We start from the raw sequence: 18,094 nt of genomic DNA, 5'->3' as shown, positions 1-18,094 counted from the left end.
TTTACTATAAATCATGTTTTCAGAATGCAGCAACCTATGTCTGCACCCATAATAATGCCAGAATGATTCCAGAGTGCAGAAAATACAGCATAAATAAGAAGTGTAATCATTTGTTCAGACAGCTTCAACTACTCAAATGTTAGTAAGGAACAGCTAATCATCTACAGCCCAAACAAACCTGTTTTGTTTTTTTTTTCTTCCAAGCTATTGTCATTTTTTTCCTGCAGGTGGACCATTCCCTGTTGCATCTTATTACCTGGAGTGATTGGCTAACTGCATTTGTAACATTAGGATTTTTTGGTTTATCTGTAAAATATATCATAGGGCACTAGGTACTTCATATTCATGACTACTTGAGTTATCCTGCCAGCTTCAGGTGGACGTAGGCCAAATAAAGCAAGAATTTTCCACCCTACAAAACTCCTCCGAGCTTAGCTAAACCTCAGTTTTGTAGCAAGCAATGATGAACAGACATAGGGGAGGGATCCCTATGTCCTGTGAAGTACTCAAAGAAATTTTTTTTCCGGTAAACCAAAAATCCTAGTTTCCGAATTGCGCATCACAGGACATGGGGTACTTCATATTCATGTCTACCTGATATGCCTCAAAGCACTGAACATGAAGGAATACAGAGCAGAAAGGCCAACACGCCCAAAACAGAATAGGGGAAAATCCCACTACAAAGCCACCTGTAAGACTCCTCACCCAAACCAAAAAGACAACCTTGCGCAAAAAAAGGCATCAGGGGAATCTCTTTTGGAGATGTTCAAAAGGAGAGGGTAGGCATTACAGTCAGAAATGCCCTCATCTCTCAAGACTTGTTCAACAGCCATGCTGTCAAAGCCAACGCCAGTGACCATAAAGCAAGATGGCAGATTGGACCCTGCAGCAGCAAATCTGGTCGATCTGAAAGAGCCCACGACTCATCTGCCAAGAGTGATTTACACGTACCATATTTTTGGCCCAGCAGGGGCATTCAGAATCACCAGAATGCCCTCCACATTTATCTGATGCAACAGGCTAAGAAGAAGCTGCGGTTCAGGGACGGCATAGATCAGAAAAAAAACTGTTGCTAAGGAGTCACCAGGGCTTCCACCAGTGCCCCCCTGCAGAAAAATATCTAAGAACACCTCTGGGCAAAATACCATTCTCTTATACCGACAGTCTGTGCCGAGGATTAAGCATAAATACTTAGGAGTTGGATCGGAACCAAAGCGAACTTCTGAAAGTTCAGCACCTAATCAAATCTTTCTGGACCTGTACCGTCTGCTGGACATTTGATGTCAGCTTTTGAGCCGATAGTGCCATAAACAGCAGGCAGTCAATGTATCTCACAATGGGGATACCCCAGGCCCTCAACTACCTTAGAACCCGAACCAACACCTGGGTAAATACTATGGGGGTCATGAACAGGCAGTGAGGGATCCTCTACTGTGGACCAAGCTGGAAAAACCAGGATGTGTAGGCATTCTTAATATCAATTGATGCCAGAAAGTCCCTCTGATGAAACAAAGCAATTGCCAAGCAGGTGGACTCCATCCTGAATTTTTGTGCTCTCAAAAATTATTGAGACCCTTGATGTCCAGAACAGACCAGATCCATTTGGCTAGGGATCGGTAAACAGGTTGGGATAGAAGCTGTGAGACCTTTAACCTCCCACCACATGTACGGTGACCCCTTTCCAGAGCTGCAAGGAAGACTGTTCTTTTTTGTGGCTCTGAAGCTACCCTTGATAGTAAAGATGCCTTTAAGTTAGTGCACACCATGTCCACCAGAAAAAGCGCACTGTGGTCTTCTGTGTCTGAGACAGCCCCACATTCTGAGATTTCCCCAAAACACAGGAAACATCCCTAGGGGAAAAAGCTGCCACATGATTCAACACAGAGGCACTTGCCAGTCCATGCTGCAGTGCCAGAAGGCCCAATCTTCACAGCGGGCTTCCCCCCGCAGGACCCTAAGGAAGTCAACTATGCCACCCTTCCCCTCAAGGGAACCACTGCCATGGAACCTGTAAAGCAACCTGCCAGCGAGGTTAATGGATATATAGTACGCTAAAGATGCAGCACTGACCGGCATGATTACAATCTGTCTCCGCTTTTGCACGCGGATTCCAGGTATGTTCCTCTTTACCTTCTGGCCATAGGCAACCTATCCAAGTGAAGCCTTTCCTTACCCCAGCAGGGATGTTCAAAATAAAACAGAAATAGGTGACTAAGGGCCACGAAAATAAATATTCAGAGAAACATCTGTGGACACACATCCATCATATTGAGGCTTGGCTGATCTGGTTGGGGCTATGCCTTGGCAGGCAATTCCTTCCTTTTTTTGGCTAGTGTCCACTCGACATAATAATGCAGCATAACCCAAATAGTCATGAATGAAGTACCCTGTGTCCTGTGATGTATGACAGAGAAATGATAGAAACCATTCATAGTAGCTTACTTACCTGAAGAAAACTCCTTTAATCACCTGCCATGCATTGGGGGGAGCTGGCTGTTGCTGCTGCTCGTTTGGATTCTGTTGGTCAGGAGCAACAGCTGCTTCAGTTCCGACAGAGCCATTGATGCTGGCCTGAAAGACAATAACACCGTGAAAATCAGTGTAACCTAAAGTTCAGGACATGTAACACAGCTGGGTTATATCCTCACTACATTAGCTTTCAGCTTCTGAATCTTAGTTTGGTTACTTCTGCCAAAAGGTGTTACAGCACCAAAGATTAGGGCACAAAACTTTTCTTACATGTTCTATACACTTATTACTGCTGAAAAGTGAATTCATCAGATCTGAAAAATCAATAGTAATTTAAGGAGACCCTGACCCCAAGCTCAGACCTGGCAATAAGTGGTTTAGGCACCAAGCACTATGCTGCCAAATAAGGGATTGGCTACCACTATTCTGTCAAAGCTGGAAGTGTTTTTTTTAGCCAATCTGAGGAGGTGGGCTGGCACAGCAGATGTACACCTTATGGCACTTGCTATTCAACCCGAGTACAACTTTATATTCTATGAACACAAGCAGGGTTATAAAACAATAAGTACGATTTTTAGTTTATACAAAACAGAAAAAAAAAAAAAAAAAAGGCTTTGTTCACATGTTTTGAGCAGCATCCGATTTGTATCACATGTGAACCAAACCGGCTTTCCATGGAGCCAGTTCACATATCTGCTGTGCAGCGGCAGTGCGAATTTGCAGCAAATTTAAAAAGTGTCCTGTGCATTTTCTGAGCACTGCAGTGCGATTCAGATGCAAATTCCAGGCTCATTGCCTTCTATGGGAAACGCATCTGAATCACACGTCATCAGTTTTGAACACTAATTTGAGAAAAAAAAGCATGGGGATACATACCATACCAGGTCCATAGGGTATGGGATTTTAAGGGGAACCCCATGCAAAAATAAAATTTTGAAAACAGTTGTGGGGACCCCCTCCAAATGCATACCAGCCCCTTATGGTATTCCATTGTGTGTTTTTGTACTTAAAATATATATATATTTTTTTTATATTTTCTTCTGAAAATTTGCGCTTAATAAACAGTTGTGCAAATATCACATGACAAAATTTGCAATGATCACCTTTTTATACTACAGTGCCTCTACTTTCAGAAAATATATAATGTTAAGGGGGTTTAAGTAATTTTATTGCCAAAAATTAAGATTGCTACATTTATGCGACAAATAAAAAAAAATGCCCTGGAGCCGAACCGGGTATGGACGCAAAATTTGCATGTAAACCAAACATGGAAATCGCAGCTGTACTGCTGAACAGCTGCTTTGGAACTTCACCGTGAAAACGGACAGGGAATTTGCACCGGACATGTGTGAACACAGCGAAAGAAAGCAACAAAGAAGCCAACATCAGCTGCCTCAAAGTTAGATTAGAAACAAATGTCTGTTAGTTATGAGCAAAACACTGAGGCTGCATTCACACCTGAGCGTTTCAAAGTTAGGCGTTTTTACCGTGATTTTTACTGTGATTTTGTTCAGGTCACCAATGTAAAAGGCAGAAAAACACCTGTAATCCGCCCTGAAATGAATGGGATTTTGCATGTTTTATGCGCATGCACGAGGCTCCATTTTTCTCTCCTATTGACCGGGCGGCAGGGGAAGGAGGAGGGAACCGAGCCAAAGGCCGCGGCACAGGCTCCTGGAAGGGAGCCTGTGGGGACAGGATACCAGTAAAAGACAGGTATTGTCTCAACAAGCCCCCCCCGCCAAAAGGTGCCAAATGTGGCACCGGAGGGGGGGGGGGGGGGGGGGGATTGGATGAGCGGAAGTTCCACTTTTGGCTTTAATGACCAGGCCATTTTTTGAGATACGGCACTGCGTCGCTTTAACTGACAATTGCACGGTCCTGCAACGCTGTACCCAAACAAAATTGACGTCCTTTTTTTATCCCACAAATAGAGCTTTCTTTTGGTATTTGATCACCTCTGCGTTTTTTATTTTTTGTGCTATAAACAAAGAGCGACAATGTTGGAAAAAAAATTAAAATATATATATATATATATATATATATATATATATATATATATATATATATATATATATATATATATATATATAAATAAATTTTTATTCATCAGTTTAGGCCGATATATATTCTACATATTTCTGAAAAAAAAAAAATAATCGCAATAGGCGTATATTGATTGTAGACGAGATAACTTTTGTGCAAACCAAACTATTGGATAGATTTAGGGAATGTAAATTAATTTTTTTATTGTTTTTACTGGTAATGGCGGTGATCTGCCATTTTTAGCGGGACTGCGATATTGCGGTAGACAAATCTGACCCCAAATGAAACTTTTTGGGGACCAGTGAAATTATTACCGTATATACTCGAGTATAAGTCGACCCGAATTTAAGCCGAGGCACCTAATTTTACCACAAAAAACTGGGAAAACTTATTGACTCGAGTATAAGCCTAGGGTGAGAAATGCGCAGCTACTGTAAGTGGAAAAGAGGGTCAACGATCCCATTTGCAGCCTCACTGTGCCCATTTGCAGCCATAGGTCCCCCAAACTTCAAAGTTGGTAGTTAAGGGTTGCTCGATGCCCCCTAGCTGCAGCCAAATTTGGGGTCTCTGGACCCAAAGGGTCCCAAAATGACATTGCTGCAGATGGACACAGTTGACCGAATTTGGGGCCCCGTATCTCGGGGCCACTTAGTGCTAGGAACCCCAAACTTGGTGTACAGCCAGTGGAACTAGCACCACAATATATCCAAAGCTGGGGTTCCTAGCACCAAGTGGCCCCAAGATACAGGGCCCCAAAAATCGGTTCAGAAAATGTCAAGCACTTTTCTGCAGCAGAGAATGACATTTTCCGAACTGACTTTGGGGCCCCGTATTTCGGGGCCACTTAGTGCTAGGAACACCAGCTTTGGATATGTTGTTCCACTGGGTTTGCACACCAAATTTGGGGTTCCTAGCACTAAGTGGCCCTGAGATACGGGGCCCCAAATTCGGTTCGGAAAATGACATTTTTTGCTGCAGAAAAGTGCTTGACTCGAGTACAACCCAAGGGGGGCACTTTCAGCACAAAAAAAAGTGCTGAAAAAACTTGGCTTATACTCGAGTATATACGGTACATTAATCAGTGCTATAAAAATGCACTGATCAATGTAAAAATGACACTGGCAGGGAAGGGGTTAACACTAGGGTGCAATCAAGGGGTTAAGTGTGTTCCCTCAGCTGTTATCTGTAGGGGGGATGGGATGCCTGGGACATGACAGATTACTGTTCTTGATCACTGGGAACAGTAGATCTGACATGTCCCCTGTCAGAATGGGGCTCCACCTTGTTTACAAACGCAGATCCCCATTCTGCCTCTGTACTAGTCAATCGCGGGTCGCTGGCAGACATAGAGTCCGGCCGATCCGCGGGCACGCTCCCAGTGTGCAGCAAGCGCCCACCACTGCGCGAGCCGCTGTACAAGTTAGGCGATTTGCGCAGGAGAGCCAACCTGCCATAGTACAACTGCGGCGGGCGGTCCTTAACTGGTTAAATTAGTTATATGATAAACAGCATACACTTTTTATAACATCAGCACCGTAATATCAATACAATTATTATATTTGACAATCCAACATAAACTGATTTGAGAAATCTCGTTTCATGCTGCAAGTGCTGCCTGTCCACTGGCTGTCTCTTTCCACAACCTCCTGGATTCCCCATATGCTTTTCAGCTTCTCTGCTGTTGATGTTCAATTTTTTTTAAGGACTACATATCCCATGATACCTTGCTGGCTGCCCCAAAGAAATGATTCCTGTACTGACTCCGCCTCCTGAAACTCCTCCTCTCAACACTTCTGTAGTTCAGAATGTAGGTTCTGAATTCTGTGACACAGCAGTGATCATCAACAGGGCATACTGTAGTTATTACGTGTCCCATAATTCAAGGAAATAGATGTGTGGGGATCTTCACTAAGTACATTTACAAACTTTGCTCATATTAATAGGAATAGGCTAGAAATAATTGAAACTCGATGTGGAAACAAATGACTAATTTTAAATTTTGAACATGGACATGATGTAACCATTTCTTATCGATCAAATGTAAAATATAAGCTCAATTCTGTAGCTGACCTCCCGAACACCCACACCAGGGGTCAGCAACCAGTATATCGTGGACAGGTGACTGGTAGATCGCGGTCGGGGCTTGCTGAACCGCCATCCCAGAGCATCAGAGTGTAATGCAGAGGGACTTGTAAAGTTGGAGCTGTAGTAGGGAGTCGCCTAAGCCGATGCCTCCTATGTAGTTCTGCTTCCTGTCCCATGCGGAGTGATACGAACCGCACACCATCTCTTATCCCAGCTAGCGGTCTCCAGAGTGATGCCAGCAGCAAGAAAGGAGAGATCTTCAGGTAAGTGTGAAGCAATACACTTGGCATAATAGTATAGGGCTGCTTTCACACTGATGTGCTGCAATTTACCCACACCGCGAGTGCCGTGCAGTGTACCTGCAGCTTTCCTGCGAATTTGCTGCACTTAGCCATTGACTTCTATTATATCCTGTGGGTTTGGTGCACTTTCTGAATGCAGGAGTTTTGACGTGCTTTCAGAAAGTGCACCAAAGCTGCAGGATAGAATAGAAGTCTATGGCAAAGCGCAGCTAACCCAGGAAAGTTGCAGATGCACTTCAGTGTTGCACCTGTGGCGCAGGTAAACCACAGCACATCAGTGTGAAAGCAGCCTTTTAGGGGGCTCACAACGCCGTTTACTTAAATGGGTCTCAATTGGCAGGCGGTAGCACCCACCAACAGCAACAGGGGGTTTAATTCCTGCTGTGGCATATGTACACCTTTGGCTGCTGCCTCAGCAGCTAAAGGGGGTAGGGATTGGGAGGCGGTAAACCCATGACTCAACCACAAGGTTTACCAACCCCAACTTTACATGTGAATGAACACTAAGGGTGCTGCTGCTGAATGCAACTAAAGGCTCATTCACAAGTGCAGCAGGACTACTGTTCCCCTGAAAAGCAATCTAAACGTTGCCTCCTCACCACATGATCTAAACCCATGACTGCCGTGCAATGCACGGGATTGCGACATGGTAGTATGGCAATTAGAGGTTTTAAAACAGGTGTGAGGAGGTGACACTGCGCCCGCTGATCTTTGACTTCTCCCATGTTGTTCAGGCAGATCTCCACCTCTTTAAGGTCACCTAACCCTGGTCTACACTTTCACAATCTGCGCTACATTTACCTTTCAAAAAGCGTAACGTCATCATTGACTACAGGGAAATGGAGCTATACATGGGCATCACAAGAAGGGATTAAGCAAGTGGCAGCATCACTTCTGCAGCCGCTAAAATAAACAATTAATGGGCATAATTGTGGGTGGGTGCATTGACGAGCCTGTAAATTGCTTATAGCAGGCTTGAACGGGCATCACGAAACCAGGAGTCTCCTGGTCTGTCAACTGGATGACGCATGTAAGAAAGCGGGTCAATGTAAATGAACTACTTGAGGCCTGGTGTGTACCAACGGCTGCAGTAGGCTATGGTTCCTACTGTGGCCGCTGGTTCTGCATTTAGAAGTAAACTGTGCTTCTGAGCGGATTACAATGCATTGTATGGTTTACTTTATTTTTTATTATTATTATTATTATTTTTTAATACAACTCTACAGCAAAGTCTCAGTAACATTTCATTAATTCATTAATTTTACTCACAGCAGAAGGTGTAGTGCACCGCAACACACTGCGGTGAAATATTAGTACACGTCCTACTTTTTTTCTGTGCACACCTCTGCACTGCAGTGGTGTGAACTGAATGCACAGGACACAATACAATTTGCCTTGTCTATGTTAAAACTGCATTGGGCATAGCTGCCCAGCACAGCCTAATACATATGTGTGAATAGGCCCTTAGGTGAGGCTACAAGACCAGTGACCAGACATGGCAGCCACCAGTCTTACTAAGGGAACAGAGCCCTTCTAAATCAAGGAGCAATTTCTGAGTGGGGAAAGGATCGTATTGTAAATCTTGCTGAAAGGTAAGAAATGGAAATGCCAAAAAAAATATCTGCCCATAAATCAGCTATAATGAACCTGACAGCAGAAAGATCATTTTTAAATCTGTTTGGCAAATCATGCTTGAACTTGCAGTTTAAAAATCATTAAAAACGCAAAATAAAAGTTAGTGGACAACCTCAGACAATTACAGTGTGTGACGCACACCCACGTGTCTTAACACAAGCATAAACACTAATTGTTTACAACTGAACACAACTTGAATAACCTCTGTATGTGGACACAATAGACAATAAGGCTTTTGTGTCTTCTTCTGAAGGGACAAAGCGGTTTCATTTCAGAGAGATACAATGTGCTATACAACATAGATCTACAGAAATGTACAGCACGATCGATTACCTGCACACATTTCCTGATAAGGTTGACACAGCTAATGCATACAAGCAATGATACACATTCAGAAACTCCCCATGTGAAATCAATGTGTTAACTATATATGCAGGAGCAGGTTCTTAGTGTACATTCAGTTACATTAAGCCCTGGCTCACACTGACTGTGGGAATGAAATCATGCTAGTTCAGCTGAATCCGCACAATTTCATTCCCGCATGTCAGTCCCGACTTTGGGGGGCGATTTCAGAGACATCTGTGCGGGTTTCTGCACAGATGTCAATTAAAATCATACCCGGAAATCGCCAAAAGTAGTACAGAAACCTCTTTTGGGAATCGGTGCAGCGCCGCACCGATTTGGAAGGTGCCATCGCTGCCGATTTGGCATGTGATTTGACATGTCAAATCGCATCAATGTGAACCAGGGCTCAAGCACAACTCTAGGCAAGCGGCTATATACACGTCAACTATCTAATCTGTGAAAAGATTTGTAATTTTGTCCAGCAGCTTTTGTGATTCATATACCTGTGCCAGACAGCGCAGCCAGGAAGGCGACACGGCTTTATCTGCTAGAGTTACGCGGACCATAAATGGATTGAAATTGGGTCGGATCAGCAGGGTTCAGCTAAATTTCAATCCATCTACGGCCGTTACCACTTGACAAAAGTCGATCTAACAATTAACTTCTGTTGAATGGGAATGTTGGAAAACCTTTGTTGATCAGTGGCTTCAGCCATTAATCAGTGTCTTCTAACTGTGAAGGACAGCGGAGGAATCTGCTTGTTTTTTTTTTTTTTTTTTTTGGTACAACCCACTGGCAAAAAAAATAAATAAAAAAAACCCAATTAATCTGTGGGCAGCTATAAAGGCCAAGTTCACCTTTAAAAGCATGCTATATGTTAAACTCATATTTAGGGCGTACCAAACTCCTATTCACCCACCTCCCGCTGCCAGAGGCCTCATCCTGTGACAGCGGGCAAGGGTTCCTCCCTCCACCCGCATGCACTGTCACATTGTAAAAACAGCACAGCTGTGCAGGAACAGAAATCTGTGAATGAATGAACTACAAGTCCTGTCTGCCACCACAGCAAACAGACTTGTACAGACTAATCAGCACATCCCATAGTCCACTCACACTGCCTACAGCTCTGTAACTGAACGCCCTACAGAGTTATGGACATAGAGCGCCAGGCAATGTGAGCAAGAGCTCTGAAGGCTGTAGTGAAAAAAATAATCAATACACATTTTTTTTCCTGCAAAAATATGTGCATTTATAATTTTGTTTCACAAAGGTGAACTTTTTTTAAAGTGTACGTGTGCAAACTCGAAAAAAAAAAAAAAAGTAATCAATACATGTACATTTCCCCATGCTGCAAGAAAAAAAAAACCTATTGATGCTAAATGAAATCCAGTGAGCGCTCAAGTGCCTGTACTGAGCCAACAACACTGGCTCTGTTGCACTGAAATCCCCAGCAGTGTTATCAGCTCTGACGGAGACGTCCCATGTTGGACTGCTGAACAACTCTAATTACCATCATCGTAGTTCAAAAAGGAAGAACTGGGCAGCGTTTGTAAGCTCACTACACACTCACTGGATTTCCCATTCACGTGTAAGTTTTTTATCTTTTGTTTTAATAATTACGGTACCATTTTCAGATGTCTCAGGCTGGTTACAGAACACACTGCATCTTTTTCACCCGGCTCTCTGGTTTAACAGACTCTAAAGCCTCGTATACACGGTACGATTGTTGGCCAACTGAGCGTCTGATTTTTGTCACAAGGGCATGTGCCAAGATCTTGTCTTGCATAGTAACGGTACACAATTGTCGTGCCACAAACATGAACATAGTGACGTACGACGAAGAATTTCAGCTTGAGCGCCACCCTTTGGGCCCATTCTGCTAATTTCGTGTTTGGTGAGCACTGATTCCGAGCATGCGTGGTTGTACTTTCGATTTTTGTGTGACGGATTTGTGTACTGACCATACGAAAATCTGACGTCCAGCCGTTGTCTGCTGGCCGAAAATTGGACAACAATTGTCAAAAGGAGCGTACTAATGGTAAGATTTTAGGACAACAGTCTGTCAACAGACAATCCCCTGCCAACAATCGTACCGTGTGTACGAGGCTTAAATGAAGGGCACTGTGGTGACATTCTATGGACCAGGCAACAATGCCCATTCATTCATAGTATGTCCTAAATCTTCTGGTTTACTGATGCTGGGCATTATTCAATGCAGAAGACAGAAATATCGTGTAGCAGAACAGAGGAACTTGGGGGACAACTCTGGGTTAGAGGTGACTTTTGCAGCCTGCGTGTTTTCTCCTAATATTTGCCCTGCCTAGGGGCAACAAAAAAACAATTGTCTAATGGTGGGTTTTAAAGGTGAAGTAGGGCCAAGGCTCTTTTGGCTGTACTTCTCCTGTCGGTCACAGGACGGCACTTTGTTTTGCACTCCTGTGATCCGTTTTCACTTGCCAGCAGGCTGCCTGTTGTCGGCTGACATCACTCAGCCATTCCAGACTTTGGCGAGATCCCCACTTTAAATGTCAGGATCCACCCAGATGCCTTGACTAGTGTGACGGGAGTAACTTTGGACGGAGGCTTGTGGAACCCAGCTTACCTTAGAGAACCCTGGAAACTCCTTGTTCAGCTCCCCCGCCCCCCCTACGTGTAACTCACCTTGTATCTATTAGGGGCTCAGAGTGACCGAGTACCCCAGTTGGGTCTGTCCTAACCAGATTCACCGTACAACCACACCGGACTCAGCATTTCCCTTTACCCCAGTTATCCTGGGGCTTATATGTGTGGTTTGTGTTGAAAGAATGAAGGGGCTCTTTCACTTGGGACAGTAATATTTCTGAACAACATCCCTCAAGAAATATATAAAGATAAATGAATTCCACCTTTACGACTGCTGGAATATTGTATGAGCTTGGTCTATTAGACTGTTGTATACTTTTTACTAGATCGTTTGAGAGGTGGCTGTATCCCATTGTTCTACTGTTTCTGTCTGCCTTGGGAGCAAAGTATTATGGATGTATATGCGGATTAGCTGGGAGAGGGGGGATTTCTCCAGCATCCTCTCCTGTCTGTGTGTGTCCCTAGTTACTGAATGTAGTTTACCCCACCCTGTGTCATTATGCAAAAAAGGGAGATTGTCCCCTGAGTGTATATCTTTTTGTACCGGTGCTTGAACGGTCTTATGCTTCTCTTTACCCTACACTGATGCCTCGACAAGTGACTGGGCTAAGGGACCTTGGATCAGGCTGGCACCGAAAAAAAAGGAAGCTTTTACGGTGGACATACTCTTGAGTACGTGGGTCCGTCACAACTAACAACTGGTTTAGCCTCTCAGCATGCCACTTAGAGCCTGAAACAGCCGCTCCCACCTCCTACACAGTCTGCCGCTCCAGTGAGTGCTGGAGGGGCAGAGCGAGTGACTGTCGCCAGCTTTCTGCTCACTAAAGACCGAGAACTGAGCGATGAGTAGTCTTTAATTGCTCAGTTCTCAGTCTTAGAAGCAGCAGGGGGCAGATGCAGCATTGGACTGATACTGAATCCACCTGAGTATAAATTTTTTATTTTTTTTTAAACTTAAACCCAGTCCAAGAAGCACTGTTGCCCTTCTGAATAGTGAACTCAGCTCCATTAGGGACGATTGGCCAATCAGAATGCCTGTGACCTTACACAGGACAAATAATACCTGCAGGCGCTCTATTATCAGAATTGTCACTGCACTCAGTGTACAGAACATTCTCCTAACACAATTATTACAGCAACATATCTGATCTGATCTATTCCTGGTTCATAGAATATGTCTGATCAGAATATTCTCCAGTGCTCCAGTTACCAGAAATTTGCCATGTTTAAAAAGGTACAGGCTGGATAATTCTGTCTTATGGTGTCCTAATCAAATCATGGGAGTGCAGTCTGAACTGACACAAGCAATTATAAAGCAGAATCAGAGTCTGTCCAGAGCTTTCCTGGCCTAACAAATCATGTTGAATGTAGAAATAAATAAAAAACAAACTTCAGATTAAACCATGGTTCCAAACATAAAAGCATGCCTGTCATGGAAGAAACATGAGAGGCCATATTTTCCAAGCAACACATACTCGCCTTTCCTTCACTCTCTCCTTCCTCCATTCAGACTCTGACAGAGAGGAAAGGAAGCCCACCTTTCCGACTGCTGGAATATTGTATGAGCTTGGTCTTATAGACTGCTGTATACTTTTTACTAGATCGTTTCAGGTGTGGCTGTATCCCATTGTTCTATTGTTTCTGTCTGCCTTGGGAGCAAAGTATTATGGGATGTATATGTGGATTAGCTGGGAGAGGGGAGGGGGGATTTTTCAAGTCACTCAATTTCGAGCTTACACGGGGGTGAGACCTGCCCCCCTACCCCCTGGCCTCCTTGTAACAGCACAGGGCCAATCACCAAACATTAGAGGGAGGAGAGTAATTCATATACCTCTCCGTACCTACAAGTGCTGCTCTGGGTGGCTATATGGAGCAAAGGGGAAAAGTCTGTGCCATTGGGGAGGAGGGAATCATAGCAAGTCTGAGAAACATATGGATACTGCCAATGCTGACCTCAGCTCAGCTCAGATTTTGTCCGATTCAGCAGCAATTGTCTGAAATTCGAGTTGTCTATGGACAGTCTAGGAATGGTGTTTCCTGGCTGTCATTCTGACCCTCTTAACTTTAAGAATTAGAGTAAACCACACAGTTGAAGTAGAAAGGTTTTTTTTTTTTTTGGAAGGCTGAAATGGACTTTAATGGTACCATACAAAAACTTGGGATAACATAGTTAGTATAAAAAGTTTTAAATTCTATTACAAGCACAGTTTAAAACACACCGATTTAAAACAAGGACATAAAGGCTCTATATCAGGGGTAGACAACCTTTTGAGCACAGTGTGCCGAAAAAGGTTTTCAAAGAAATTAAGCACGCCGATTTTATAACAAAAAAACTTTACACTCTCAAACACATGAAGTAAATGCTGTAAACTACTTTAGTAGTGAGAAATTAACATCCTGCACTCTCACACCTCAGATCACTGTCCCCCCTGCACATTTGGCCCACCACTGTAGGCCCCCTGCTCGTCTGGCCCACCACTGTAGGCCCCCTGCTCGTCTGGCCCACCACTGTAGGCCCCCTGCTCGTCTGGCCCACCACTGTAGGCCCCCTGCTCGTCTGGCCCACCACTGTAGGCCCCCTGCTCGTCTGGCCCATCAATGTTCCCCCTTTCTCATCTGCCCCACCACTGTGCCTCTATGCACATCTGCTCCACCACTAAATCATCTTATCTAATCATCTAATACATCTTCTCATCTGCTCTAACACTGAACTTATCTGCACATCTGTCCCACCTCTGTTCCCCCTGCTCTTCTGCCCCAAGACAGTAACCCCCTGCTCACATGTTCCACTGATGTACCTCCTTTCTCCTCTGCCCCAACACTGAACCCCCCTCATCTTTCTCACCACTGTAACCCCCTTCTCATCTGGCCCAACACTGAACCCTCCCTGCTCATCTGCCCCATCACTGTACCCCCTGCTTTTCTGTCCCATCACTGAAACCCCTTCTCATCCCTCCACCACTGTACCCCCTTGCTCTTCTCATCTATGATATGAAGACCGGTGAAAGGAAGCAAAGATGAGACACATCTACCTGTCCTGGCACACTCATCCTGCTGATCCACCTCCCGCATCCACCCCACGTGCTTGTATGTGATGTCACATACAAGCATATGGAATGGATGCGCAATAATGAGCTCAGGTCAGGGGCATTTTCTGAAAGCAGTGGGCCTGTGTGCAGGATCATAAGTTGGGCCCCCGCAGCTGAGAAAAAGTGGTTGGGTGTGATTTTCATTGTGCTGAATACGGGCTGTGGCTTAAAAGGGACACAGAGTGCAGGGGTTCAGTAGTAAGTGACACAAAAGTTCAGGAATACAACAAAGTTCTCTCTGAGATTGGTAGTGGCAACCAAGCGAGTCATCTTCCTCCAGATGGTGGGCGGGGCTAGCAGGACTATGATTGGCTTTAGCAGTGGCCAAGACAACAGTCCTCCTCCTCCTGGAAACGGGGACCGCCCCCCTAGCAGAACTGCACCCAATCTCTCCCCCATCACAAAAGCGGACGATCGCAGCTACAGCAAAGTTAGAGAACCAAACAATGTTTCCCATCTTTTACAATGTGTGGGGGCACAGTGCCTCCCCCTCAGTACAGGTGTGGCGTGGGGAATTATGAAATTGGAATGCATTAGTGTCTCACGGACGCTTCCCTGCGCTGCTCTGCTGATGGGGAGGGAGTGTAGTGCCGGTATCTTGCCAAGAAAGTTCCCCCGATAGGATAAAGACCCCCCTGTACTGCGCAGGCACAGCGCTTGCACAGTACAAACGACTACGGACCTGCCAAAAATAGCCGAAGCTGAAAACCTTGAGTCAGCTGTACACGGCGCCTGCGCCCTGAGTCCAGGTTCAAGCCCCACCATCCAAGTGCATACAGAGGTAGAATAAAAAAAGTGCCGAGCGAAGCGAGGCCATGTCCGAAGCGTGGCGAGCGAAGCGAGCCCGCGAGGGGCCCTGTTACAAGCGCCATGTACAGCTGACTTTCAGCTTCGGTTATTTCCGGCGGCTTGTACTGCGCAAGTGCTGCACCTGCGCAGTACAGGGGGGTCCTTATCGGCTGAGGGGAACTTTCTCGGTAAAAGAGGCTTTGCATGCCGCTTGCGGCACCAGTGCCAGGGGTTGCCTACCCCTGCTCTATATAGTCACAAATGGTGTGACATTGGAATGATTATACCATGTAAATACTGTTCGCTCGAGATGTTTTGCGGATGGAGTTACCTCTTCTTTACGAGCTTGTTTTTGTACATATAGTGCTATAGAGGAATTACCAATATCAAACTACAAATTAAGAGGGGAAAAAAAAAAAAAGACACACATTAGGAACCTTTCACACGTGCGGACAGTATGTCCGTATTTCATCCATCCGTTTTTGGATGAAATACGGACATACATGCATCCCTATGGGATAGCGGGTGTCAGCGGATGAACTGCAGACTGATTCTGCAGACAGAGGAAAATCCTACTTTTACTTTTCTATCCGTCTGCAGAGCAGATCGGATGAACACAGACAGTCTGTGTTCATCCGATCCCCCTATAGGGGAGAGCGGAGATCTGACAGGACGGTCCCTGCACATTGTGCAGGGACCGCCCTGTTATCCGCCGGCTCAGCGGGGATCAACGGAGCGATCCCCGCTGAGCAAGCGGATGTTCACAGGGCGGATCATCATGGATCTGTCCCTTGTGAAAGGACCCTTAGTCAAAGTACTGATTACATTTGAAAGAGATACATTTTGTGTAGTAGTATTTCCAACAGGCCATCTTACCCAAGAGAAAGCCACGTGCCCACCGGGATAGACCTCCTCCATGGGTTGTGCACGTGGCTATGTCTTGGGTAAGATAGCCTGTTGGGAATACTACTACACAAAATGTATCTATTTCATATGTAACCAATACTTTAATGACTAGATAAGATATGATGACTAATGTGTATGTCTTTTTTTCTCTTGATTTGTAGTTTGATATTGGGAATCGCTCTATAGCACTATATGTATATATGTTCAAAAACAAGCTTCTGAAGAAGCGGTAACTACTTCCGCAAAACATGTCGAGCAAACAGTGTTTACATAGTCTAATCATTTCAATGTCACACCATTTGTGACTATATAGAGCCTTTGTTATGTGCTTCTTGTTTAAATCTGTATACTTTAAATTGTGTTTGTAATAAAATGTAAAACTTTTTATACTAACTACCGGTATGTTATCCCATTAAAGTACATTTCAGCCTCCCCCCCAAAAAAAACCTTTCCATTTTGTTGGGACAAAGGTACCCCCCCCCCCCCTTTTTTTTTTCTATACCTCACTATAAATGTCAGCACTCCTCTAAACACACAGTTGTATGAAAACACCAGTTATCTTTATAATTACTAATAGGTTATCAATTTCCCTGTTTTCTTATACAATCTGTGAAAATGTCAATTGCTTAGTACAAGTCAGCCTCCTTTCCAGGGAGAGGGAAATAAAGCTGAATGTAATTAGGGTCAGGCTGTCACAGGGGACAAACAGATGTAGAACTAAATTTCTCTACTTACAGAGCTGAATGCTTCTGGTTGTATTTGGAGAGCTCACTCCAAGGACAAAGAACAACGGGCAGTAATACAAGGTCCTCACAGAATCCTCTCTATAGTTCTTGCAATCTACAGACACCAATTTGAAAGTAGGTGCCCTAACCATTTGAGGCATTGTAAAGCAAACTGCCTTCTGTGAAAAATGTAAAGCCTATCTCTGGGAAAACGATAATCTCCACCACCCTAACTTATTACTGTATTAAGAAGAATAACCCTACGAAAAACACACTTTCTACTTACCTAAAGCCACAGTCCCATGATTCTGCAGTCTCAAGTCTCCTCTTTTCTACAGGTGTCCATGTCGCTTTCTATCCAGGGGTGGGTTCCTCTCAGGATCCAAAAGGGGACTTCGGGGAATGGAAGGTCAGGGTGCATCTGCAGTGCTAGATTTAGCAGTTCCCTGCGCATGGAAACTGCAGCAATAAGGGAGCTGTCCAGGGTACTGCAGTAAGCTTGCGTCCAGGCTCAGACATCTGTACCCTAAATCGCTGTGTGTGCGATCAGCAGTGGCTGCTGTCAGCCAGCCATTAGTTTAAATGGGCTGAGCAACCAATGCTAAATTCCATAACCCGGTCATTCCTGCAGCAAGAATCTGCAGGTTCTTGTCGCAGGAGTCCGTAAGTCGCAACAAAGTGGCGTGTGAAAGGGGCCTTACGTGTCTTACCAAATAAGAACATAAAGAAACCTTGCAGAATGGGTTAGAGGAGGGCAGGTGTGTGTGGTCATTTTTTCCTGGAGTGTGGCTTTTATAGCTATAACATGCAATTCCTCTGTCCAATCTTTCCGCCTCATTTTTAAACTGAAAAGCCTTTATCCGAATTCCAAAACTTTTTATTTAGCTTTAGCATAGAATAGACTAGAGCAGTGATGGCAAACCTTGGCACCTAGATCTGGAACTACATTTCCCATGATGATCAACTACACTACAGAGTGCATGAGCATCATGGGAAATGTAGTTTTAAAACATCTGGAGTGCCAAGGTTCGCCATCACTGGACTAGAGTATGTGATGGGAAAGGTCTATGGGAGCCTCTCA

The 18,094-nt window shown here is 44.6% G+C and overlaps 1 protein-coding gene across 1 annotated transcript in view; it reads right to left on the bottom strand.

Annotated features, from left to right (window-relative positions):
* The window catches only part of CLPTM1 (CLPTM1 regulator of GABA type A receptor forward trafficking), a 61,636-nt gene that overhangs the window by 27,399 nt on the left and 16,143 nt on the right, over positions 1–18,094 (bottom strand). Inside the window, exon 2 of the mRNA XM_073599040.1 lies at positions 2,447–2,571. Coding sequence (XP_073455141.1) covers positions 2,447–2,571 — 125 coding nt within the window. The remainder of the gene's footprint in view (positions 1–2,446; positions 2,572–18,094) is intronic.

Source organism: Aquarana catesbeiana, linkage group LG09 (genome assembly GCF_042186555.1).
Source record: "Aquarana catesbeiana isolate 2022-GZ linkage group LG09, ASM4218655v1, whole genome shotgun sequence".
In the NCBI taxonomy this organism is placed as follows: Eukaryota; Metazoa; Chordata; class Amphibia; order Anura; family Ranidae; genus Aquarana; species Aquarana catesbeiana.
This window is presented reverse-complemented; position numbering and strand designations above follow the sequence as displayed.